Source organism: Lissotriton vulgaris, chromosome 5, assembly GCF_964263255.1.
Source record: "Lissotriton vulgaris chromosome 5, aLisVul1.2, whole genome shotgun sequence".
Lineage (NCBI taxonomy): Eukaryota > Metazoa > Chordata > Amphibia > Caudata > Salamandridae > Lissotriton > Lissotriton vulgaris.
The window spans coordinates 1,775,058,761-1,775,085,424 of record NC_141693.1 but is presented as its reverse complement, the minus strand read 5'-3'; the positions used below and the strand labels follow the sequence as shown (position 1 = coordinate 1,775,085,424).

The 26,664-nt window shown below is 42.7% G+C and overlaps 1 protein-coding gene across 1 annotated transcript in view; it reads left to right on the top strand.

The window, feature by feature from the left end:
* The window catches only part of WNK4 (WNK lysine deficient protein kinase 4), a 416,457-nt gene that overhangs the window by 358,838 nt on the left and 30,955 nt on the right, over window positions 1-26,664 (top strand). The window contains exons 11-14 of the mRNA XM_086924092.1: window positions 9,645-9,761; window positions 10,839-11,009; window positions 13,150-13,204; window positions 14,806-14,961. Coding sequence (XP_086780218.1) covers window positions 9,645-9,761; window positions 10,839-11,009; window positions 13,150-13,204; window positions 14,806-14,961 — 499 coding nt within the window. The remainder of the gene's footprint in view (window positions 1-9,644; window positions 9,762-10,838; window positions 11,010-13,149; window positions 13,205-14,805; window positions 14,962-26,664) is intronic.

Here is a 26,664-nt window from a genome sequence, read left to right as displayed (position 1 = left end):
TTTGTATAGCGCGCTACTCACCCGGAGGGTCTCAAGGCGCATGTCTCTCAGATAATTATAGACCTCACCCCATATGGGTGTGGAGGCTCAGCGCCACAGGGGCCTGTGTTCATGTCGCTGTCATATCTGTTTCTCTCAGTTTTGACTGTCAATGCTGTAAAATTGAGGCTACAGAGCAAAGTATTCCCCCGTTAGAAAAACAGGTCTTTACACGTTCATATGTGAGTGGGAGAACTGAAGTTGCCATAAGATGAGGAATCTAGCCTTCCAGAAAGGCAACCGCATAAGTAAGAAAGTGGTCCCTAGGTGGGAAATGGAGTTTTACTGGGGAAAGAATAATGAATAGACGTGCTTTGGATCTTTTGAGAGCGAGTGTCTTTGGAGTTCCATACCCTTATTAAGGACCTCTGTGTCTATGTGGTCATGGAACTCCTCGATGCCAGGCTATATCCTTTTAATGTACTGCAGAAGGTACCTTTGCCACAGAAAACAGGATGACTAGCAACCCTGTGTTGTTGTGCTTGGCTTGAGCTGTGTTCCGGAATGTTACCACAAAGGAGAATATAGCAAACAAACACTTTCAGACACTCTAAGCATGCCTATTTCAAAGTGGAATACTCTGCTAAAACATTTTTCCATTGATTTAAGACTGAAAAGGAATATTTACAAGTAAAATAAAGTGCCGCAATAATGCAGCAAAATGGCAATTTTTTTCCTGCAAAACTTCTGCCTTATGTCAACGTGCTATGTAACTCTGTAGCCTCAAGATCCCCTTTTCCTGATACTTGGAAAGTAGCTGAGATAAACTCTAGCTTTAATAAAGGGAATCTCTACAAGCTGGACAATTGTAGACCAAAAGTCTCTGGGATAACCTTTAAAAGGTGTATGCTAGGCAAATTTTGAATAAACTTGCAGATGAAAATAAAACTTGTCACCATATCAGGCTTTGGGTCATGGGTTAGTACAATAGTCCAGGTGTTCGAGCTCATCTGCATTATGTGCAAGTATATAAAACTGGGGAAAGACATCAACATATCGCATTTGTTGACCTGAGTTCGGCATCCGACCTTGTCCCAAGGCCAAGGGGCTTATTGTGGACTTCCCTTAAGACGCAAGGAGTCCCTGAAGATCTTCTTACTCAGATAACGAGATTGCATCAGGGGAATTATCCCCAAATCCGATGGGGCCACCAGAGTGAATTTACTGATTGTATCCCAATATGAAAGGGAGTGAGGCAAGGCTGTGTGCTCATGCCTAACATCTTTTTGCAATATGTAAATGATTTCATAAAAGTTTTTTTGAGGAGTTTAACCACAATTCCCCCAAGTTGGATGGGGCTCCAGTGTTGGCACTGTTATTTACAGATGACACCTTCTTATTGTCACAAGCCCCTAAGGGATTGCAGATCCTACTCGACAACTTTAGTGCCTATTGTGAAAACAAGGGACTAGAGATTAATGTTAATAACAGCAAATACATGGTGATTAGGCCTTACAAGCACCTTTGAGGGAATATATGGCTACGAAAGAAAAGATTAGAATGTGTAACTAAATTCTTCCCACTCTGTCGTTGTTGCTGGAGTGGTGCGGAGGCCTCGCTATTCGTAGTTGGGTGTGGTCTCCAGCTAGCTGGCTCTCCTTTGACCGCGCCTTCTGCCTTGCTGCGGCTTGGTTTGACGCCTCTGTTTTGGCGGCTTGTTGTTTGCGCCTCGCTTTGTGTTTCGTTTCCCCCAGTCTCTGCCTACTTGTCCACTTTGTTTCCTTGTGTGGCGCTGCCTCTTCCTTGCGTGGGGTGTTATTGCGTTGCACGCTGTTTTTACGCTTGGTTCTTGATTCTAAAATGGCCGTGTGTTTACTTTCTCAGCGACCTGCCCAAGATGGCCGCCCCCTTCGTCACTGCTTCCCGGTCGCTGGCTTGTGCACCTGATCTTCGGTTAGGAAAGGGCTTGCGCCTCTGCCGTCCTTTGTCACGTTTAGCCTGGCGTTTGCCGATTCGGTCTGGGTGCCGTGTCGTTTCGCCCCTCGCGAGGGCGCTGCTTGTTTACTTTCTCTGCCCCTCCCTAGATGGCCGCTACCTTCGCCTGTGAATCCCCTTGGTTAGTCAGGGTTTATCGCTCCTCGCTGCTTGCCTTTCTCCGCCGGCGTCGCTGACCGGCTCCGCAGCTTGGCTTGTCTAAGCGTTGCGGCGGTTGTTCCGTTCTGTAGGGGCTTGCCTTGCCTTGCCTTGTCTTGCCTAACCAAGATGGTTGCCGCTGGCTTCACCCCTGCTTAAGATGGCCGCTTCCGTGCTATCTCCTTCCTTCCCCCCGTGACCCGTAGCGGGGTCGGCTTGGTGGTATCTCAATACCTCGCGTTTGGGGGTGTGCCCGCATGGGGGTCCACATGCAGCGTTTATGGCGTTTGCCTCGGAGCGCTCTTACTTGGTCGCTTTGTGATCCGCGTCTCCCGTGTCTCGGGTCCTCCTCTAGGCTCTCGCCGCCATCTTGCGCTTCCCTCTTCCTTTCCTCTGCTGAACTCCTTTTTGCTTCGGTTTGCCTTCCCAGCGGGTGTAACCGGTTCGCGATGCTTCTGGCGGTGCCCCTTATGCTTATGCACCTCTCCTTATGCTTTTTGTCTCGCTTGTTGGCGTTTACTTCTCCTGCTCGCCGTTCGTTTGACTTGGGGGTCGGGAGCTCCGGACTTAGGTCTGCTGCCTCCTTGCCATCCAAGCCACGCCTGGCAGACAAAACCACTCAAATACCTAGGGCTGCTTTTTGGGAAAGACCTAACATCCACGCTACAACATAATGAGGACTCACTGCTGAAAAAAATAAAAGAAAGACTGGAACTATGGTCGCCAAAATACATCAGCTGGTGGGGAAGAATAGAAACGATCAAAATGATGATAACGCCGGCGATAAACTACACGCTAAACATGCTACCACTCCCAATGACAGAATGCTTCCACAAGAGACTGGACAAACTGATCAACACCTTCCTATGGAGAAACAAAAGACCCAGAATCAGTCTACTCAAACTGAGACTGACCAAAGAACTCGGAGGCCTCAACCTGACAAACTTTAAAACATACCAAACAGCATGCCTGGCAAGACAAGGGATGGCCTGGATAGATGACACCCAAACTTACAAACCAGTCTGGTTAGAGGTGGAGAAGGACCTCATGGGAGGCCTCAACCCAACGGCTCTGCTGACAGCAAACAGGCACCCCCACAGGTCCAACCCAATACTGAAATACACCAGGGAAGCGCTGATGAAAATAGACAGGAGAATGATGCAGAAGCTGAGAGGCACAACATGGGAATCTATCTGGTTCAACACAAAAGTAACATACCAAGGGGCAACAATGAACAACGACACATGGATTAACAAAGGAATCAGCCTCCCCAAACAGATGGAAACCAAGGGGAAGCCGCTGACATTTCAAAACCTACAACAACTACATCGCCTCCCAAATCAAGAGCTCTACAACTTCCTCAAGATCAAAACTGCCATAACTAGAGCAAACCTACACAGAGAAGAACCAGGCATCATCAAATACATGCAAACCCTAAACCTAGCAGGTCACCAAACTGCAAAGATCTATAAGCTACTCAGCCCATCCACACTGTCGCAAAACATGAAAACGACAACCTCATGGGAAACACTTCTAGGCAGACAGCTAGATGAAAAAGAGCGGGCGAAAATGTGGAGCTCGGCAACAACAAACAAAGTTACCCCACAACTAGCACAAATGAAATACTGGCTCCTCCACAGAACCTACTGGACCCCATCCAGGCTCCACAAGGTCGGCATTGCAGAATCAAGCAACTGCTGGAACTGTCAAAAGGAGGAAGGCACCCTCGAGCACCTCATTTTCAAATGCGTGAAAGTCAAGAAGTTCTGGGTGCAGATCAATGCATTCCTAAACGACATGCTCAAAACAGACCTAACAATCAACTATGCAAGCCTCGCAACAGAACACCTGACCGCAAACTTAAACAACAGAGAAGAAAGAGACCTACTTGACCTGCTACTCACAGCAGCCCTAAAAATAATCCTGACGAACTGGAAGAACACTGCCAAAGCAAATTTTAAAACATGTATCAATTGGGTCACCTTCCTGAGAGGAGCAGACAACATCACAGGCAACTTCTCCAAGGAGCATAACGCCAAAGTACACATGTGGGGCCCACTCGACGAGCACCTGAAGAAAACGCAGTAGACCCCCCCCTCCCTCTCTTTTTTCTTTTTCTTTTCTTTTCTCCTCCTCTCTCCCCTCGGAGAGCCAACGGAAAGCGAGCACAATGTACTGTATACAAGAAATGCCAAATGTATATTCCACTTATATTTTTTATCAATAAAAATTTATTAAATCAAAAAAAAAGAATGTGTAACTAAATTTGAGTATTTGGGTATTACCCCTGATTGAAAGCTGTCCTGGGCCCCACATATCCAAAAGAGCAGAGCTGTTCTTTTACATAGCAATCATAACACAGCAATACTTCAAAAGCAACAGGTGACGTCATCTAGAGCCATCTCCTATTGAAGTTTATAAGTCAAAGGCCCAGGCAGCCGCTTTATATGGAGCCGAACTCTGGGGAGCAGATAATACTGGGAAGCTGACCTTCTGCAAGAATAACTACACAAGATTCTTGTTACACCTTCCTAAAAGCATTCCTCTCATTCCTCTGCTTCAGGATGCAGCCTTCAAGAGAACAGAGCATGTGGCAGTCCTGAGACCTTTATTTTATTGGGTGAGAATTTGGACTGTACAGGAGCTCCTACCATATAGGGAGAGCCTGAGGGAATTATTGGTGTTAGACAAGTCTATTGGCTTCCCATGGTTCTGGCATGTTGAATCTTGGTTTGTTAAATTGGGCCTAACCTTTTTTGGAATTCACTTTTAATATTTCACTGCACTTTCAAAAAACCGACCGAAATTAATCTACTTGGAATATGCGACTTTTACCTTACACCAAAGCTTCCGAACGGGGAGACCGTCAACACCATTTTTAGCCATTAAACCCACACCACATTTCAAAGTATTTTTGGATGACATGCAACCTCTGTTGCCTAAAACACTTTATATAAAGTTTTGCTATGAAGTTCTAGAAATTCGGCCACACACAATAAAATGGAAAAATTACTAAGATGTTTTTGGAGATTGTGATTGTACTTTTAGCCACTTGAATACTAAAGATAATGTGGCCCGTGTTCTGTTCTTATGTCCTGTTTGTGCAAGTCCTAGGAAGAAATGGATTTGCCCCCTCTGTCGCAATTTAGGTTTCAGGAAATATTTAGAAGTTATCAGGACCTTACAAAGAGATACATTCTCACATAAAGTGTTTAGTTTGAGCAGATACCTAGTGCCTTTGGGATTTTTTGGAGGAAAAGGGGCCTGAATTTTTTTACAGCATTTTATTAACTTTATTATATTTCTGATGGTGTCATCAAAAAGCGCTGAGCCTTCATGACCAAACAGATAACATTTCAGCGCTATTGCACAGTTAAACTTCCACGGCATACCTAAAGCACTTGCACATTAACAACTATTACCACGTAATCTGCCCCAACTGGCGTATTACAAGGAAGGATAAATCTAATGGTAACATCTAACACCTAACATACTAAAAGGAGTTTTTATTTGATCTAAAAATTAATTCTGTTTGTTTTCAGTCCATATGATGATTTTAGAATCTTATCCGTGTTGAGCACAGATTGTTTCATAAGAGACGGAAATATTTGCCCTAACACTATCTGAGAAGCACTGTAAAATGGAGCTGGGAATGCACTTTATTCGTATAATAGACTCTCTATTAGCAATTTTAAGGTAGCTTTATTTTTTTTTTTACATGATGAACATTGTTTCCAAGATTTCATGTACTGTATGGCATGATGAATGGTAAATGTTCTGGTTCTATGCTACCAAACATTGTAGGAACCGATTTTTACTTTAATATGTTTTTATGGAATTAATTTTCCGAAAAAAACTATTGACTGACTGACTCCATTTTAAAGACGGGGAAGGTTGAGCACACCTGGTGTGAGTTGCAGAGACACAAATCAAAGTAGGTTGTGGCTTAAAACCAAAGCCTGTTGTCAAAAACCTGTGAGGATAGCCAAATCTTCTATTCACAATAGATTGCCCACCTGTGGATGCCTGGGCACATGCCCATGTTAAATAGTTGTCATACAGCACTAGAGACAATTTCTTTTTAAAGTGGAGGTTTATATGGTGCAGATGTTTATTCGTAGAACTACCCTGAAGATTTTGATACATTGCACATTGTTGAATAATGCAAAATGTAGGGGGACCCACTTCGAGATGGGTTAACTCACAGCGTATTTGTAAGAATGGATCTACGGTTGTATGCCATTCTGCTCATTTTAGGAATGTGTGTAGTGTATTTCACCAAACTACCCAAGGTTGTCCGTGGGGCATGCCTGTAGATGTCTTATCAGTGGCTAATGCAAATGTCAACCTCTTGACTCAAATCTCGGGTTATAACAAGGGCCTAATTTAGATGTTGGAGGGACTCCATTCGTCCCTACGCGGCGGAATATCCAAGTACCCTGCCAAGCTGACGATATTCCACACATCATATTTAGATGTGTGCTGGATGATCCGCCATCCACATGGACATACTGTTTCATGTTGCATAACGGAGCACCATCGTGGAGGCGGTGGTGTCCTATGCTGGCTAACAGTACCCCATATTACAGCCTACAATGTGTTTTGTTGAGTATTGCAATTCATTGCGTTGGAAATGGTGCTATTAAATCACTTCTGTATAAATGGATTAACGTATGGTCTATGAAGTTATGGGGAAGCGGAGGTCTAAACCGACCATTATTCTGTCCCTCAAACAATGTATTGCTAAAGTAAATAACACACAACTGCAAGTATCGTTATTTGGTATATTTAAAGTCATGTATCTAAATAGTATGATCAAAAATGTATTTAGCTTCTTTTACTTTCTCATATAAGGCTGTCATACAAACAGATAAGATGACTTTGTGAAAAAGTGACATGAAGATACAAAATCAATTTGACAGTATATAATACAAACAAAAAACGAATATCAACATAATAGAAATACAAAAAAAATAAGATCTTTTTGGGGATATGTCTGTTCTCTCAATTCTTCAATGGTTCAACACAAAGCCCAAATCTTTTCCCAAAACTTCTAGGTTAGTTGACAAAGAACAAGAAGCAATAAGATTGCTGTCGACATTTAACCTTTTTGCATATGTGTTATTGATATGACAACACATCAGGACAAAGGAAAAGAAAACGGTGTTAGTACCAAATGGTATTTGGGAAAACCTGAGTTCTTCCTAGCCAAAATGAAGTCCATGTGTGGATAAGCAAATATTCGGAAACAGATACATGAGATCCACAAGAGGAGACCCACAGTTGTGTTCACGCTCCCAATCAGAGACGTTGGGAAATGTATTGAAAACAGCCACAATTGTCAAAGGGGGGTTGACTCGCTTCACGGTCTCCAAGAGTTACTAGAACTGCAAGGCACTGCTATAGAAGTCATCCCACGGCTCATAAATGCCACATTTTTGGTTACATTAAGGGCCTGATTTAGGTCTTGGCAGGACTCTCATCTTCTCTCCACAGCGAAGTATCCAAGTACTCTGTCAGGCTGACGGTATTCCGTATTCCATATTTAGATGTGTGCTGGCTAAACCGCCATCTGCATCAACAGACTGTTTCCCATTGCATAAGCTGCGCATGGTTGTGGAGGCAGCAAATTCCTCTGCTGGCCAACAGTACTCCGTCATGTTGGCGGGTTTGCTCCAAGCGTATTTAGATGCCCCCATTATGCTGGCATTGTCCTAGCTGCGGTTTGATAATGGAGTGAATCCATGGTGGAGTGGAGATTGGTAAGTACTAATTATTAATGTGTCAATACACGTAAATGTTGTTTCCATCTAAAATATATGTCGGTAATGGGTTATGACCCTTTGCTTACATATTTCATACCACACAAACAGCACACACACACTATTGAATGCACACACACACACACACACACAGGCACTACAAGCACAACACCCACAAGCACTACAACATCATATATTTTTTAAATTGTCAACACAGGTGTGTTCATTTTATCTTGTTAAGTTGTAAAATGTACAGTAATACATTACGCATAAAAAAAAATCACTGCAAGAGCAACGTAAAAATACACAAGGCTAAAGCAATTGTCAACATACAAATCATTGCAAGGCAACTGTAAAAGAAGCTTACTTTAATCTCGGCAACTAAGGAGTTGAGTGGCGTTGTGGTCATGTAGTAGCAGCAAAGGGAGGACCTGGACAATGGCGTTCAAGACAAAACAGAAGTAAGAAACTGAAAAAAAGGTACATTTCTACTTCATTTCTATGATTGCGCCAACTCAAAGTAGGAGGTATCCCTGCCACAGTTTCCTCGACGGCAAGGCACATCGTGATTGGCCCAGTGGTAATCTTTGCTGGACTCCTGCCTACATCTCTTCTGCCTATGACGCCTTCGACACGTGTAAAAATTCCTGGTGTAGTAGGCAGCACTCTGGCAGTCTTTCGTCCATGGACCTGCTGATATCTAAATAGAGCCAAGTAGATGGGAAGTGAAACCATCGATAAAGTGACGGAAGGACCAACAACGCCAAGATCTAAATCAGGCCCCAAGTGTTTAACCCTTTCGATGCTGATGACGAGCTCAGCTCGTCATCACCCACGGGTGGCGTGTGCTGATGACGAGCTGAGCTCGTCATGTAACGCGGCTTTTAAAAAAAAGCCGCACAGCGCAAAAATCGCCGCAGCAGCGATGCGGTTAATAGGATGATACCATTAATGTGAATAGAGAAGGTATTCAAGGTTTAAAACACGAGTGATCTATTAAAGTCTAGGGAGTAATTATGTTTGTTAAGCAGGTGACTACCAGTAAAAAGATGGTAACATCCACCAAATATGGGTGAGTTGATAGATATGCTGTGTGTACTGCGTGTTAACAAATGTTATGTACATTATCACTTGATTGGTGATAAAAAATTGGTCACAGATGTAGCTTTTTTGAATTACTTCCAGTTCACAATGACTATAGCGAACATCAGAGTCATTGGCTGATGTCATCAGTCATTTCATTAATGATGTGATTTGAGATGCCATAGGGGATGTCATCAATGATGTCATTTAACATGTCATGAGTGATGTAATATGTGAGATCATAAGCAGTGCATGACAGTGTTGCAAGTTGGAGTTAGTTCACTTAACTATGACTAGAAAATGTCTGTGTTTTTTTTCTGTAAGTTCTTATCTTATTACAACAACTAACTACAATGTCACTTTAAGCCTCGATTTGTTTTCAGTATATACCTAAACCTATGTACGTATATCTAAATACCACATGCCTATAAATATGTCTATAGGTATGTGGTATATTTAAATAAGTATTTACTTCCACAGTATTTTGGTAGTCGATATTCTGGCTATATTTTTGATTCATGATATTTTTGTTGCATGTCACGTTTGTGCTCACTATTCTGACATACGACCACGTCCTTGGTCTTTAAGGAAATATGGCATTTCCTCAATCTTCATCAGCAAAAATAGTCTTGGTGTTATTATGCGACTGGCATTGTGATCATTTGCTGACGTGAGTCTTCCCTTCAGATTTCAGATATGAGCGACCGGGTGGTAGAGTGCCAGCTGCAAACCTACAACAACAAAATGGTGACTTTCAAGTTTGACCTGGATGGGGACAACCCCGAGGAGATTGCAGCAGTGATGGTGAGTGCCAGAAGGCTGCCTTTCCCTTTCTGTATTATCAAACTCTACCTTTTATGCTGCCGTGATATTTGTTTCTAGTCAGAAGTCTTAATTTGTAATGTGAAAGCACTATTTTGTACTGGAAATAGGTGCTTTCACTCCTATTTTTTTCTGTTATTGTTCATGAAAGTTTTGAGAAGAGCCAGAGCGGAGTCTAGACCGTAACAGGGCCTTTTAGTGTGTAAGTAGCCCATCTGTAAGTTGCTACAGGCCACCATGGGTACACAGCACTGGTTTCTAGTTCACATACATAACACAGGGAATACATTTGCAGATGTTATTTGTTACATGTATTTTTATAGTGCAAACCTTGGTATAAAGCAACAGAGCGCTGTATGATAGAACGAGGGCACAAAGTGATGGCAAGCAAGACTTGCTAACAACTGGAAGGGTTCGCATAATTGGCGACTTTACGTTATAACCAGTCAGAGTGCTTGAGTTTCGAGAAGGTGTTCCTAAATGAGCGAGGTTTCCTGCTCCTTCCTGAAATAAAGGTAAAGGTGTTTGTCTGATCAATGGTCAGATGGAATTCCAGACCCTTGCTGCATAGCAAAAGAAGGCAAGTCTTTTGGGCATTTTTTTCTTGCATTTCTTTGTTTCAAGGATGGCAAAGTCCAGAATGCGTGTGTTACTAGTTATGTCTATTAGGTAGCGTGCTCTGTTGGAGGCAATAACTTTGACTATGGTGCAGCAGGTCTTGAAGGCGGGAAGGCTTGCAGGGAGGGCGAAGGCGGTTCCTGGAGTGTTATAGTGATCCAGTCGTACTTTTTCATTCCCTTGATGAGGCATCCTGTTGCTTAGTGAATGTTTGAGAGGAGTTCCTTGAGATGGATGACTTAGATGCATTATGAGTTTAAATGGTAAGCATTTAGAAAACCCTAATTAATCAAAGTCCTGTAAGTAAAACAAGGTATGATGGATTTTGCAGTAATGTCACATACGGTCAATAACAAAGGAAATATTTGGAGGTGTAGAGTGCAGGGATGTGGGATCCTACGAAGAAAGCCTTGACCCGGATCCTATGATATGTATTTGCAGGTAAACAATGAGTTCATCATGAAGTCTGAGCAAGAGAGTTTCACCAACAGAATTCGGGACATCATTCACAGAGTGGAGACCCTGCTGCAGAAACACGCCCAGGGAGAGAACGAATCGAATGGAGTTCCGCCAGCAACAAATTTATCCAGCACCTCAGTGCCAAATCTGCAGGCAAGCATTGCATTCAAGAAAAAGGGTATACTGCATTCAGATATTAGGATAACCCCTCTATGTGCGTCTTGGTCCCCTCTATGTGATCTTTGGTCTTAAATGGAGAAAGACAAAATCAATTTTGTAATACCACTATTTTTGATATAAGATAAAAGCTAATTAGCGTGATTAAAATCCTGTGATATTTTCACTACATTCAGTATCAGAAGCAAAACTAGGCACTTATTAGCAATAATAATAATAAATAGTTTTTATATAGCTTTTCATTCAATACTTCTGTCTTTTCTAAGTGCAGTAAATGACAGGCTTTACTATCGCCCCTTTGAATGGTACTCTATTCACAAGTCTACAGAAGGATGGAAGGATATGACGGTCTTACTGGGATTCAAACTTGTGGCTTGGAGATCACTGCGTATTTAGTATAACCAGTCAGGTCACAGGGCCTTCCTGATAGACTCCTATTGCCCTCTATACTACGCGGGAGTAACCTCTAGGACCATGATTACAAAGTAACCGGATGGGGAAAAGGTATTTACCACAACTGGTAAATACCATTACACCCGATTGAGGTATTCACTGGGTGTGTTAAATCTCTCCCACTCAAAGATTTTGTCTTCGAAATGAAGCATAGTATTTTAGAATTTGTATTAAAAAAACTTAATTCCAGTTTTTATATTTTCTTGGACTTTTTCTCTGATAAATTTGTTTAGGTTTGAACTTCTGAATTCTGTTAGTGGAAAACTGCCATGGGGTGATTATTATTTTACAGCTCTTAATTCAGATCCCTCCGCAAACCCATTTGCAAACTACAATTTGCACATGGAAAGGAATTTAACACGAAGGTTGTATTCAGAACCCAAGCATGAAATTCCTCAAGCTAATCATTATTCTCCTCTGTAGTAATTTCTGGGTGTAGTTAAATGATCAATAGCCGGCCATGGTCAAGGATAAAGACCATGTATCAATCTGCCGGCAGGGTCTGTGCTACAAGTCCAATCTGTTGGTGGGTTAATGCCTCAATAACTGTCTGTGGTTGGGCTCTGCGAAAACCTGAATAACTTTGAGTGGGACTAATCCACAGTAACCGTCTGTGGATTAAATGAGCGCCTGAAATCGCAAATATGTTTTAACAAGTTTTCCATCGTAGGAGACGTAGGACAAACGTTGAAAAAGTAATAAAAAAAACAGCTTTACCTTTGTTCCATAGATTTAAATAAATAACGCGTGGGTTAATTTAGAAAATGCACAGAAAGATATCTGATTGCCTGCAGATACTGCTGGGTCTTCTAACTTAGCATCTGATGTTCTGAACAGGGCCCTTATGCTTATTTTGCCGTCAAATAATATTTGACAATATTTGTATGTCTAAGTGGGCCAGATATATCCTGAAGTTTAGAATATCCATATAAGATAACGTTACATATAACAAACCTATATGGAACTCATCAGGTTAGTGGGTGTTCTGAAAACCTGCCATGGATTTTAACCTCATGTACCAGACAGGCGACTATTGTAATTTTTGTTGTTGAAGGCACCAATGCCTTCATCCTTTTTTAAATTTTCATTGAGAGGTTCAGCTATGCTAAACACTTAGACAGGATAAGTGGGTCCTTATACCATGTCTTTTTTTTAAATCTCAATTCATCTCCCAGTCGTGTGCCATCATACACCACACTTCATTACTCTCCAACACAACTTGAGATAGCATTTCCATTGTTTTGCCTCTATTAGATAAAATGTTCTGTTTTCATACTCATTATTTTAAAATATTTTACAGAACAATTTACAAATACTGTGCGCAGCTCTGATAAGATTTTTACATTTTTGTCAACAATAAGGGATGGAGCATTGAACCAAGACACATGGTTATCTATGATAAAATTGGGCCTTACACTTCTATTTTAAATAATAAATTCCAATGTGTGAGTTTTTTTTGTTCAAAAAACAGTAATCATAATCAAGATACCAGATTCTGCAGACTAATTGAAGACTTCGCACACTCTCTAGAGCAATGATGTGTGCAACACTGCACATTACAACTAGAGTTACCATAATAATAGAAGCAATGCATTTGCGAGCCTTTCCAGTTTCCTTTAAAATGCATGTTATGTGATGTTGTGTTTCCCTTTTCTTTCTGCAGGCTGACTTGAAGTTACAAGAGTTATCCCGGTCCTTCTCCTCCTCATCATTGAGCGGTAAGTACAAAAATTGCACAGAGGGTTCGCTAACCCAAGAATCTTCCTCTTGACTAAGGCCCAGCTTCCGGATCCATCTTGGATAGTGTGGGCGAGAATCCCACACATCCAGGCTGGCACTTCAGTTCTCAATTGAGGAAGTCGCACTTTAACCCCTTCGGTGCTCATGACGAGCTCAGCTCGTCAGGAGGCACGGTGCTCGTGTGCTCATGACGAGCTGAGCTTGTCATGACCACACCCATTATCATAATTGCCCAGCACAGCAGACGAATATCCTGAGCAGCCAAAGTGTTAAGAGATTAAAGCAGACACTGTTTATTAGTCTATGGAAAGGGATTAACCCAATTCAAAATGAGGTCCCGGATCCCAGGTTCTGCTAGCGAACTCCACAAGAGGGAATAGTCAATGGGTTTGAGTGCTGTTGATCGGTCCAGCAACATTAGACCCCAATACTGCCATCAACCATCTCAAAATAAAGATCATCAAACACAGCACCACTTACTATATATTCATTCTTGGCTTATTGCCAAACCATTGTTGTATGAGGCATATTGCCGTAACCATGCAGCAGATTACAGATGATGATGGCAGAGCCTTCTAACTTCTGAGATAAAGTTTGCATCTCACCTTACCAGACAGGATTGGATCACTACAGTCAGGTTAGTATGTGAACTTAAGCTCTTTGCATCCTCTCGTACATCTATATCCAGTTTTCCTCTTCCCCACACAAACAGTGAGTTCCTGCCACATTATCTGATGAAAGGTCTCTAGATCTGCACCACGCGGCCCACACACCAGAGTCCAGGTGCTAAGATTTCACCTGTTGGAATGCAGCAATGAAAACATTTCCATAAGTTGCAACTATTATAAAATACAGATTATTTGCTTATCACAATTCATTAGGCTCATGTAAGCAGCAGCCATGTAGACTTGTATCAGGCTGTGTCAATTCTCCTAATGCACCTTAAGTCCTCCTCCCACACATCACACACCTGTGTGTGTCTTAACATCACTTTAATACTTATGAAAATCTAGAAATTATTTTTGAACGTCTGGCCCCCATGACCTTTCCCTATCAAAATGCACCTCATTTCTTTGAATTGGACTTATGTGAACCTGAATAAAAAGGGTGTCTTTTTTTTTTACCCACTCATAATTGTAAGTCCCGTCCCCCCCCAGACCCCCCCAACCACCCAGAGAGTCCTCCTTTACACCCACCCTCCACATGCAGGTGCAATGCTTTGGTAGGGGTTTTGGCTGTGGCTGTTTTTATAGGTCAGGTGGGATTGCGTTCCCATGTTGTACTGGTATGGACCTCCTGAGGCCTAAAGCACACCAGGAATTCAACAGACTTATGTGAATGTTAGCAATATTCATGCGCCTTTTCTAGGGCAAACCTTGTAGGAGGACCCAATAAATTCTATACGCATCGGTGTTGGTTTTTATGGGGGGCAATAATTATCTCACAAAACACCAGCCCACTCATAGTGTTTGCCTTAGAAGAATAGTTTTTCTCATTTGTCTTTAAAGGAAGGGAGGACAGGGACAGTAGATGTTGTATGCTCTTTCTTTGACTGGCCTTTCTTTCTCTTGACCTGCAGATTTGGGGTGCACCAGTCCCAATCAGGGTATGCAGTCCCCCGAGTTCCAGTCCCCAAACAATTCCATCCTGGAGAATGAGGTCTTTGGTGGGTTCGAGGCGTCCTCACTGTCACTTCCTCTTGGGATGCGACCATATATGCCCGCAATGTCTACAGGTAACACCAGACTCTCTTTTTAGTACATACCACAGCTAGACACTGCGGGTGGCCATTACGTCTATAAACCAGATTCTAAGGGCCATACTCTCAAAGTTAAATTCTGTTGTAATTGTATGTTTAACCCCAAATTTTCCTTTTACTCAGCTTCCAGCAACTTACAATGGAATGCCTGACATGCATTACGTGTGTGAAGATCTCACCATGGAAACTGAGTTCTCCGCCCCTGTAAACCTTATTCAAATGTGTGGGATAATAGAAATTCCAATGCATGGCTTGCCTTGGAAGTTTGTCTGTGCCTACAACTGACTACATTTATGGGCATTCACAAACTCCTCTCATTCTGCTTTCCACCCTGGAAACTAGGAATTTTACTCTATCCAAGGGCTGGTTTAAGTTCTTTTTAGGCGAGGAAAGGTATGGGATAACCCCGGATTCTGTAGGAGAGTAAGGGAAGGGGTTTCTCCTTAGGGAAACATATTTTCCCCTTGGAGAATTAAAAATGTGTGTATAATATCCAGAACATGCATAAGTTTTAGGTTCAACTTAGGTTCAAAAAAAGGGGAGAAAGAAGTCCTTTAGAGAGATGGAGGTGGGTGGGTGTGTGTGTGTTTGTGGGTCTGTGCATGCATGTATGTGTGTGTGTGTATGTGGGTGTATGTGTGTGTGTGTGTGATATCATTATTTCTAAGTCTACGCGTGGTATTTTATGTTACCTGTGTATGTAGGATACGCTTTGTTTCCATATTGTTTCATTACTCTATCCTGCAGAGTGTTTATCCTCTGCCTGTCTCTTTTCTAATTTAATGCAGATATCTTTTTAACATCCTGTCAGTATGTGTCTCATTTAAATACAATCTGTATACCTCCATTACCCTCGCAAAAGCTTTTCACCACTATCACTGTTTTTGTCAACATTCACAGTGAAGAAGTTGTCCCATGTTTACAAATCACTTTCCACTTTCTTTGAGGAGGTGGTAAAGGATTAATGTTTTACGACAAGAATTCGGTTGCAAAACTTTAATACTTACCAATCCGATTCGTTATTTGGAAGAGATGCCCTAAACACACGCCTCCCAATTACAGAATCAGTATTGAGGCACAAACCCTTACTGAATCACAATTTGTGTTTGCACATAACAAAATGCATTTTTGCGATCACAAACTGCCAGATTCTACTTATCAGGCTGTTTGCAACTATAAAAAAATGCACCATACATCTCGCCCCAAATGCCTTCTGGTGAAACACTTACCTAATACATCGTTAATTCGTGTCACTGTTCTATATGGCTGTTTCATAATGGAAACAAGTCTACCATGGAGTCTAAGGTGTGAATAAAAATGAAACCAAAACTGATGTCAAGTTTTAAAAGATAACTGGAGTGTCCAGAATAAGAGCGTATCACTGCTCAGTATTTGTATAGTGTTGTTTTCTGCTGATTGCAGCATTGTATATGTTTTACACAAACTCTTTTTCTGCAAGTCAGACTGGACATTGTAAATATGACACCATTCTAGTGCTTCTATGAAAGATAGAATCATCACTTGTTGGTGACTAACATTTTGAATATGAATGTGTACAATTTTCTTATCTCAGAATCCCCTGTACGTTGTATGGCACTTGAATTCATTTTGCATTAATGTGTATAGAAATGTCAAACTAGATAGATAATTCTGCAGAAAGGGGTGCGTAATTAGCTTTTCTTTGCTTAACGTCCAACATAAAATGTCCTTTCTTTTCAGCACAATTAAGATGCCCCTGCCTCCCAGTTTAGTTCTCCATTCCTTCACTCATAATAGCAATGGTCCAGCCTAATAAGGAGTTCTGTTGAGAGTAACACAAGACATAAAGGCAGATAGTAACAACCAGGTCATCCCTCTCTGCCCTAAGAATGTGTGTACTTCGTAAGGGTTTGAGGGCAATAGGAACATGAATGGAATGTATGACGGAATGCCGCATGCGTTTTTCGTGCATGCCTTAGCCGTCTCTGTTATTTGAACAATTGCGTCTTCAGCACGCCGTTTCTGCACGCAAGTTGTTTTAACAACTTACCTTATGGCGGTGCTGGATATTGGAATTGTTTAATTTACTATTCCAACTCCAGTCTGCCACAACAGTAGGGAAGGTGTTGGACTATAATTCCAACACCACTCCACCACTGCGCCCCCTAAAGCAAGTTGTTGTAACGACTTGCATGCAGAACGATTGTGTGCTAAAGACGCATTTGTTCTGTTGCCAGCGCTGTGAAGGCACAGCATGATTCAGGCTCTGTCCTAAAGGACGTTTCCCACATGAAAGTACATGTATACAGAGCCTCATAGAGAGGCTGTAGTCTCTTAACACTACATCAAGCTTGAATATAAGGTTTAAGCTGACAGATCTAGAGGTTGATGAAGCTCTTGCTGATGACTCTAGCTTTTAAAGAAGCATACAGAAGAATGGATGGCTTTCTAGATGAGGTAGCGGTCCAGAAAAGCTTGTAGGTCTGTGACAGTACAGTACACGTAAGATGCCCCATCGCAGCACTAATGAATATATATGGGCATACTGATGACAATAGGACACCAAGTTCGGACGACTTGTAAATTTCCATGTCTTGGACCCATCCTTAAAATACGATCTTGCTCCAGCTGCTTGGTATGGTCCTCCCCACCCAAGCAGCAGGGCACAGCATGTTCTGTGTACATCACATACTGACCCTAACAACAGGTCTAGGGTGCTGATCCTAAAACAGAAAATAACACATTAGCAAGCAGCTGCAGCAACACCATCTGCTCCACCACAGGCTCACCTGCCCTGGAACAAAGGACATACTCTGTCACACAACTGCATCCCCGCCAACTGCTCCACAGTCCTATTCCTTAGCTTTGTTTGTTTTTAATAAGATTTCCCCATTTGAGGCCAACACGAAATAAACTGTAATGTTCCAGTATGAATCCACGCGGTTTCTAGCCCCCTGTTGCTTCTGCTCGGAAGGCGGAGTGGGGAATGTTGGGGCTAACTTGTCCCATGTTCAGTAACTGTGATATGTACCTGCAAGTCTGGCTCTAGGATTCTGGGCCTCGGATAGGAAACTAAGAAGCACAGGTCGGTGGGCAAATATCTATTGTTTTAGACACTGATGAAATCTGTCCAGTTTTCATCATGTCTGGAAAGAGAAAGCTACACACCGTTATTGAGTAAAATTCTGAAGTACACTTAGTTTCCTCTATACATTTTTTGTCTTTTGAGTTAGTATTGCAGCCAGGCTTGATTCTTTGATACAGGTTATGCCTGTGAGGTACTAATGCGCACTGGGTGGATGTTCTAGCAATGATGCTCGCCCTTGATCCCTACCCAGTGCCCAATGATGTGCAATGGGTATCCGTGCTCAGTGGTTATCAGTACTTAATGTGAGCCGGTGGTTTCCGGTGCTCAGCACAGGCACTGAACTGCAACACCAGCGCTAGTAACAGTCTGCCACAAGGTGGCGCTGTCTGCCTCATTTAGAGATGACCACAACAACTGTTAATTATTAATTCAATATACATTAAAAATAATTGTTACCTGCCACCCAAGCCATACTTGTAGCTTCTGGGGGCCTGAAATAGTCCTAAATGTCATACGTCTAGGAATGTGATGTTTATTAGTTGTGTTGTTACTATCAGTGGCAGCCTGGCAGGGGCAATATGTAGTGCAAGCTGCCTTGGCCTCTCGACAAGAGCCCTCACACATATTCTTTTTACAAAGTAAGCACTGGTGGGTACTGTGGACTGAAGGGAGTGTGTGGTCAGATGGGGCCCATTGCCCAGGTCCTTCTGTCCCGCCCTCCCCTCTTTGGCTCACCACCATAGATGAAGAGTACCGGGGTACAACAAGAAAAATTAAAACCAGTCAACTTACCTTGACACACATCCATATATCCAACTGCCCTTCAGTTTAAAGCAATACATTCTTCTGCCGGTTGAATGTGGACACTGCCAGTTGTTTGGGTCAATTGTGTGCCCCCCTATTAATCACTTTTAGAGACAATCCTGGTGAGTAGCAGCAGTAGCTGGCATGACAACAAGGCATACTTGGTGTCCATTGGGCAACAATATCTGCTGATTACCACCAGTATGGCTATTGGGAATGGGCAGGAGGTGTGAATTAGGGATGCTATCATAGCTAAATATATGTGGTAAAAATCAATGTTCTTAAAAGTTGTGGATCACTATGGTTTTGAAAACTCATACTTCACAGGAATGACTTATTACCATGAATTATTTATATTACATAATTCAGAGAAGGCATTGTACCCGTGCATTGTGGACTGAGAACTCTGTCATTTGACATACCATACTACAAACACAACAGTGTTATGTGGTACTGCCTACAATAATCATTTTCATACGTAAAACTAAGAAATACGTTACAGATACTGGATGATGGAGTTCTGACAATATTTGCACACCTTTCCTACTCGCATGGAGTGCCATCTCACCAGAAACGTTGTATTTTTTAGGCCTTAATACACCATTGCTCATTTTCTACCTCCATAAGTATGTTACTGTTAGCTTGAACTTTCCATTTGGAATTAAAACTCCACTTTTTGGTTATAACTGTTGAAATCTTTGACTAAAGTTCACCGAAATTAAAAGCTTGTCCTGGAATACACAAGTTGTTACGCTTTTGAAGTTTGGTGGACTTGATTCAAGGAGTCATTGGTTAAACTGATTTGAGCATTACACTAATTATGATGGGGCCGGTAATCTGAATGTGAGTGCAAATTCCAGTTTGTTGTCGTGTTTCTTCTTTTTTTCATTGAAATTGTTTGCAATTGTGTTTCTCCTGTTATTTATCCTCAGTCACTGTTTTTGTCACAAATCAAGTTGATATGCAGCTATGAGCTCAATTAGAAATGTATTGCTGAGGTTTGATATCTTCATGTTGTCTATGTAGCCGACATGTGTTTTGCCCTGTTGGTTCTGATATACAACTAGAGCCTTCTCAAGATCATCAAGACCATTACTAAAAGGAATTCTCATCCAGCAGACTTTTCAAAATACTTATTTTAACCATTTCTATTGGACATCAGGCAATGGTGATTTTATGCTCCGTTTGAAGGATGCATTTAGACTACTATTCTTCCTCATGGAGGGTCTTCGGATTGAAGTAAATTGGGTGACCAAAGTGTAGTCTTTCTTGCAGTTTACATGCTTTTTCATGCAATATTGGCGAGACATGGTACACAGTGCATGTTTAACCTGGAGACAGCATCTGACACAGTAATGTGGCATCATAACATCCAATTTGATCCTACATCCTTATTCTCATGCATGCATGTAGTCTCGCAGGATTGGTCACTTTCGGTTGGCTTGAAAGTTATGCCATATTACCAGAGTCGTTGTACCAATAGTCCATATTTTTGTTACACATATAGTTGGCTATTTGAAGAGAAGTGTATACTCTATCCATAGCTCTTTAATACATCTCGTCTAACCAAGCAAACTAAAAATATCATGATGATTTTGCCCTTTTGCGAAGATATTGGCTTCACCAGTGCAGAAAGCCTATTTGTATGTTTACATGTCGGATTTCCTGCCACTGTACTTGCAATACAAGGTTCATATCATTGTCCTGGAATGGGAATATGTGCTAACAGGGATGTTTTCCACCAAGCTGTCCAGAGCGACAGAAAACAAGAGCAAAGCTAAAGTTACCATAACACTTGGATATTCAAGGTGGACATCACGGATTTATGAATGCTTTTTTCAGTCGGCTTTTACGTTGCATATCAGATTTTCTTGAGGAGACCAGACAGCAATAAATAAAATGAGAAACCTCTGATGTGTATTCTTAGGTTGTGCCTGGCAGAGACCCGGGACTACATGCCCATGTGGCAAAAGGATCCATCAATCAATCAATCAGGATTTATAAAGCATGGCTAATTACTCGATAGGGTATCAAGGCACTTGCAGGCCCCGGAGGCTTATAAGAAACACCCAGGTCTTGAGGGCCATCACAATGAGGAGTGCCTCACCAAGTAACACCTTTGCTGCGGCGGCAATTCTGCTGCAGCGCTAGGGGGAAGGGGGGGCGCGCGGCGCTCCCATGCTCGTGACGGAACCGCTCCATCACGAGCCTCGGGCGCGCTGTGCTTGTGACGCCCGCTCAAGAGAACGCGCAGCTCAGGCGCAAAATCAGCGCCGAGCGGGCCATGACGGAACCGCTCCGTCACCAGCACAGGGCGACCGAGGCTGGTGACGGAGCGGTTCCGTCACCAGCATGGAAGGGGTTAAGAATAAATTTAGAGTGAATATGATACACACAACAAACATCCCTAACCTATTGGTTTTAAAACCCTACTTGACTTATGTCATCATTTCCCGGTTGTGTTTATTTTTTTCACATAAGACCTCTCACCTGTAAGTCAGAAGGCCTTAAAGTCAGCATCCCATTTGACCGCATTCCTCTGGTCGTTCTTCCTGCTCCACTCCAGTTCCAATGGACCTTTACAATGTTGTTTCCCATTAAGAAGTCTATGGAGCAGGTGGGGCCTAGTGTGCTTGGAACCCATATGTGCAACATGAAGATGAACTCAATTCTTCTATTGCAAATATTGGGAAGTGTGGAAGTAACTCTCCATTGTAAGTTTTGGATTCCACCAGAATAAGCTGTGCATGGTCAGTCTGCAGAATACTTCTGCGGCCACTGTAAACACTGAGCAGAGGATGGACAATCCCTTGTGAGCTGAAAAAACCTTAGCGGATAATGTGCGGACATTTCACACACACACACTGCACATAATGAAGCAGAAAAACTCATGCTGTTCCTGAGGCCTGAAGTTCAGGCCTAGCATTCTTGTGACCATTGAAGTATTTACTTAGTATCTATCATCCAATTAAAAGAAGTGAACTATATTATCATGCATTCAAGCTATTAATGCATGCCAACATTATCAAGTTTATAGAACAGCGTTCATGGACACAACGCTTACTTGTTTGCTTCTGCCTGGCTAACCGCTTGTCTACAGGAGCCTCTCAAGGTAGTGTGGCACCCTATGTGATGTATATTGTAGCACTTCTCAGAGCGTTGCTGTTGGTAGCCTGGATGAATCTCTGAAATTGTAAGAGGTGCACCGGCCATAACCCTTCGGATAGCCTGAGGTAGGGGAAAGCGTCAGTCGATGAACTGCAGTGTTCTTCAGGAGGAAACCAGCTCTTGAAACATGAATGTGTATTAATGAAGTACCGGTCTTTGTTCTAGATATATAGCCCCCACAGACCCGCTATGTAAGAGCCACCAGTTCTTTATTACCAAATTACCCCATTATTATTGCTTTTTGCAGCTAGCCCAGTGCTTGCTTAGTTTGAGCCACTTGTTTCTAGTGCTCGACACCTGCACTTAACTGTCAACACCAATGCTTTTGACAGTCTGCCACAAGGTGGCACTTTCTGGTTAATTTACCGATGACCACAACTACAGCTTATTATTAATGCAATATACATAAAAATTGACTTTATTGCCATCCGAGCCATTCCTACAGCTTTGGGGGCCTGAAATAGTCGGAATCGTCACAATCGTAGGAGTGCAATGGTTAATAGTTGTGTTGTTACAATCATTAGCAGTGCTGGCAGGTGCAATGTGACGTCCAAGCTGCAGTGGCCTCCCGGCGAGAGCCCTGGCACTTATATTTTTTACAAATCAAGCACTCCATCAATTGTTTTCGCATTGTCACAAATGTTATCAGTGTCAGAAAAGAGAACAGGGATTGAATGGGCATGGAGTCTGAGGTCCCATTTCACTCACATATGTGACTATTGCTGGTGAGTATGGAAAAGGTGGCAGGCACAAAAAACATGAGATCCCCTTGCTGGAAACTGTTGAGGAGCCTCTAAAATGTGGCTTAGGCTAGCAGCCTCTCAATATTCATAGGCACTTTATGGGCCAACTTTATGCCACTGAAGTGAAAGAGATTCACACTGCAGTGGTCAAGGAGACAAACCACTGTCCGGTGTATCGACAATAACATGGCTGAATTATGGGCGTCCATGGTTGGCAGCCTAGTCTCATTTTCTTTTGTACTATTTTCTCTCCCTGCCTGACCCCCTCCCTCGCCGCTAAGCTGCCCCTCTCTCTCTTTGATACCTCTGTAACCTCATCTCTCTCCCCGCCTGTTATCCTATGAGCATCTTACTGTCCCCTGTCATCTCTCAGTCCCTGTCCTTTCTTTCCCTCCACCTTTGCCTCAATATATGATCAGATCCCCCTGGAACAAATTCCCCGCTCTCTCTTCCCATCCTGCTCTGTGGGATGCACCTCACTTGTTGCATGACGTGCTGGTCTGAATCTACATTGATTAAGGTAGAGAGAAGCTACAAGGGATTTTATTTGTTGACTGAGTATGCTTGATTTAACAAAAGTAGAAGATAGGGTCCGTCAATTATTTAGACCGATAAGCGTCCATAGGATAGTTGAAACATTCAAAAAATTATACAAGTCATACATTCAATGAGTCATCAAAAGCGGAGGAATGGTAAGAAGCACACAGCAAACTAATTATATCTGAAAAAAATATTATATTTGACAAAAATCAAAAGATCTGAATCACGGGGGTTATACAAGATTCAATCATATAGTAAAAAGTCATGAATAGCTGTACATAAACATTAGCAAATTGATTCATAACATGTCATCAGCTCCAATACTCATAAAAGAAGAACCAATTCATAAATGTAAAGAAGGTTTCTTTCTATGCACAAATGTCATGAAGATGATGTATTGGTCGACGTTTCGGTCTTCCTTGTTCACATCTATGAGACCATCATCAGGACTAGATTTTTCACAAAGAAAGCCCCTTTGAAGGACTGAGCGCTGGCGCGACTTGTCTTCAATTTTGGATTTTTATTCATCCACTGGATCCGCAGTGACATTTATAAATCAATCAGCGTTGCAGTCGATAGTACACTTTCACCAAAATTTCAGAGTGGCAGTATAACCCCGTGATTCAGATCTTTTGATTTTTGTCAAATCTAATAATTTTTTCAGATAAAATTAGTTTGCTGTGTGCTTCTTACCATTCCTCCTCTTTTGATGACTCATTGAATGTATGACTTGTATAATTTTTTGAATGTTTCAACTATCCTAGGGATGCTTATGGGTCTAAATAATTGACGGACCCTATCTTCTACTTTTGTTAAATCAAACATACTCAGTCAACAAATAAAATCCCTTGTAGCTTCTCTCTACCTTAATCAATTTCCTTGCCCAAGCCCACAAGGGTTTATTGGGTTACCCCGAATCTATAGGCCTGAATCTACAGCATTGGAGCCATAAGGTGAGATTCCTCCAGAGACATATCGACCCCCAGCAGGACAGGTTTTACACACACCATGTCGATTGTAGTGTGTGCATCCACAGCTGATGCTCGCGATCACTCTCCTGAGTGGACCTCCCGATCTCGCTATCCCCAGAGTATCAGCCGCAGGGCGGCACCAGCCCTACCCTGGGAGATGAGCCAACCCTGAGCCTGCCGCACTGTTCATCAGAGTACCGGTACTCTCCCTGACTAAAGAGAAGTACTGATGGATGGAAAATTCGGAAGTGCTGTACCGGTGAGTACCGGCCTATTAAAAGCACTGACTGAACTGACTCCAGAACACTGCCACAGACCCTACAGGCAGGGCCCCTGGAATTATGTGGCAGGGGAGGACTAGATTATGTGGTAGGAATGACTAAATTATACATCAAGAAAAGGCCAAATGTGCGGCGTAGGGATGCACATTTTGTGATAGTACTTCATTATTTCATGTTTTTTTTCAACATGGTAACACTGGTTAAAGATTTTACCCATTAGTACCAGTTTGAGAACCAAATGCAGTAATTAGCAAGTGAAAGAGGACCAGTCAACCTTTACGAAGGGACTTCCACTGCGGGGGAACACCTGTTGCCACGTTTTTGATCCGATTGAGCTAGAAACATGTTGTCGTTGAAATCTGCAGATTATGCAGTAAATGATGTATTGAGCGTCCAATCCATAGTTATGTGGAAAATGCAGTGGCTGCAGAATTGTATAATTGCAGTGGCCCTGCCTATAGGCAATTTATTTCCACGTGTCACCTCTGCAAAGGAGCAGTTGCAACATTTGCCCGCTTCCTGTGCTGCCCTTGACCCTGTGGTGCCAGCAGGTGGCTGCCAGTCTGGAGCACAGCTGACACCTTAGATAAACACAGAGCCCAGTATCACAAATCCAGCTGCTGCGCCAGCACAATGGGCCTGGCCTGTCTCTTTGTGGATAAATATTGTGCAGCTCTCTTTGTCTGGGGGTTTACAAAGGGATCACGTCATACCGCTCATGCTAATTTTAGATCCACATTAACATAAACACAGGGATGTGAGTTGTGATGGCAAACACAGGAAAGGTGCGCGTGCGACAATGCGCAGGGATTCAGGCCGGAGCCGGGTTATCACACACTTGGGGTCAAACTAAACTTAAACACCTCATTGGAGCAAGATAATGACGTTAAAGACATTATGGCACTATAATTCCTTAGAAACGTAAGCGAATAGTACAGTAGCACGTACCAAGCTGGAAGGATGACTCGGTGAGTTAAACGCTCGCTGGTGATATCTGCTGTGACCTATTTGACACAAATTCGAATTCCCCAGCAAGACCATCTTAGACTTTCATATTTCTGAGGCTGGTAAATTGTTTAATTGGGCAATAGAAAATTCTGGTATTTAGAGCGCTTTAAACGGGAGCCTCCAATGAGGCAATAATCAGGAACTCCCAGGAAAAGGGATTGAGAGCTGGCATGGGTGTGCTGAGACGCTGGGGTCTAGCAACCTCTGCGTGCTGGCAATTTTTTATATTCATGAAGTGTTTTTTACAAAAGCGGTTTGGCAGCTGGATGGCAGCTTCAAAGCTCTCATTGGAGGTGAGGGCAATTGTGGAATAAAATCACCAGAAAAATGTACCTGAACTGTGCAGAAACTTAGGTTATCTTCTGTAGACCTTCTCCGGGCGAGGGATCAGGGTTTAGGGCATCCTGGTAGTGAAGTGACCCCTGACCCGAAACACTTGTATCCTGTTGGGAAAAGTAGTAACATAGTCTGCAAAGTTGTTTTACGCATCTGTTGTGTGGTAGTAGTGATGGGCATTCAAGAACAATGTACCTACCGACACCTCATGCGATTAAGGGGTACGTGTCATAGGCAGGGCTGGCTTTTGGCAGGGGTAAATGTAAATGTAATATAAATGTGAATGTAAATGTACAGGAATTTATATAGCGCAAATCACCGAGCGGTTTCTAAGCGCTTGCTTAGGGAACCCGTCCTAGTATTACCCTGTGAGATAACCCCGGCAGGGTAACCGCAAGGTAAAAGCCAGGCATCCCGCCGCGAGGGGCCGTTGTGGAGATTAAGCAAGCTATTGCCCATAGTCGCAGAGTGTGAACCCGTGAATCGAATAGGCGCCAGAGCGAGAATTGTCGAGTCCATGGACATTTTAGGACTCAAGACCCCGCCGAGCCGGGAATTGAACCCTGGTCCCGGGCTGACCTCTGCTTCCAGGTCTGCCTCCTCTAACCAGTGAGCCACACTTCTCCACTGCTGGACCGCAGCCAGGGCGCTAGTCTTGATTGGGGCGCACAGAGCTGTCTGCATTAAGGCCTTGATGACAGCAGTGCCATTCTCAATTGGCTCCAATGATTCATTTTAAAGTGATTTTTGTATTTTTTTTA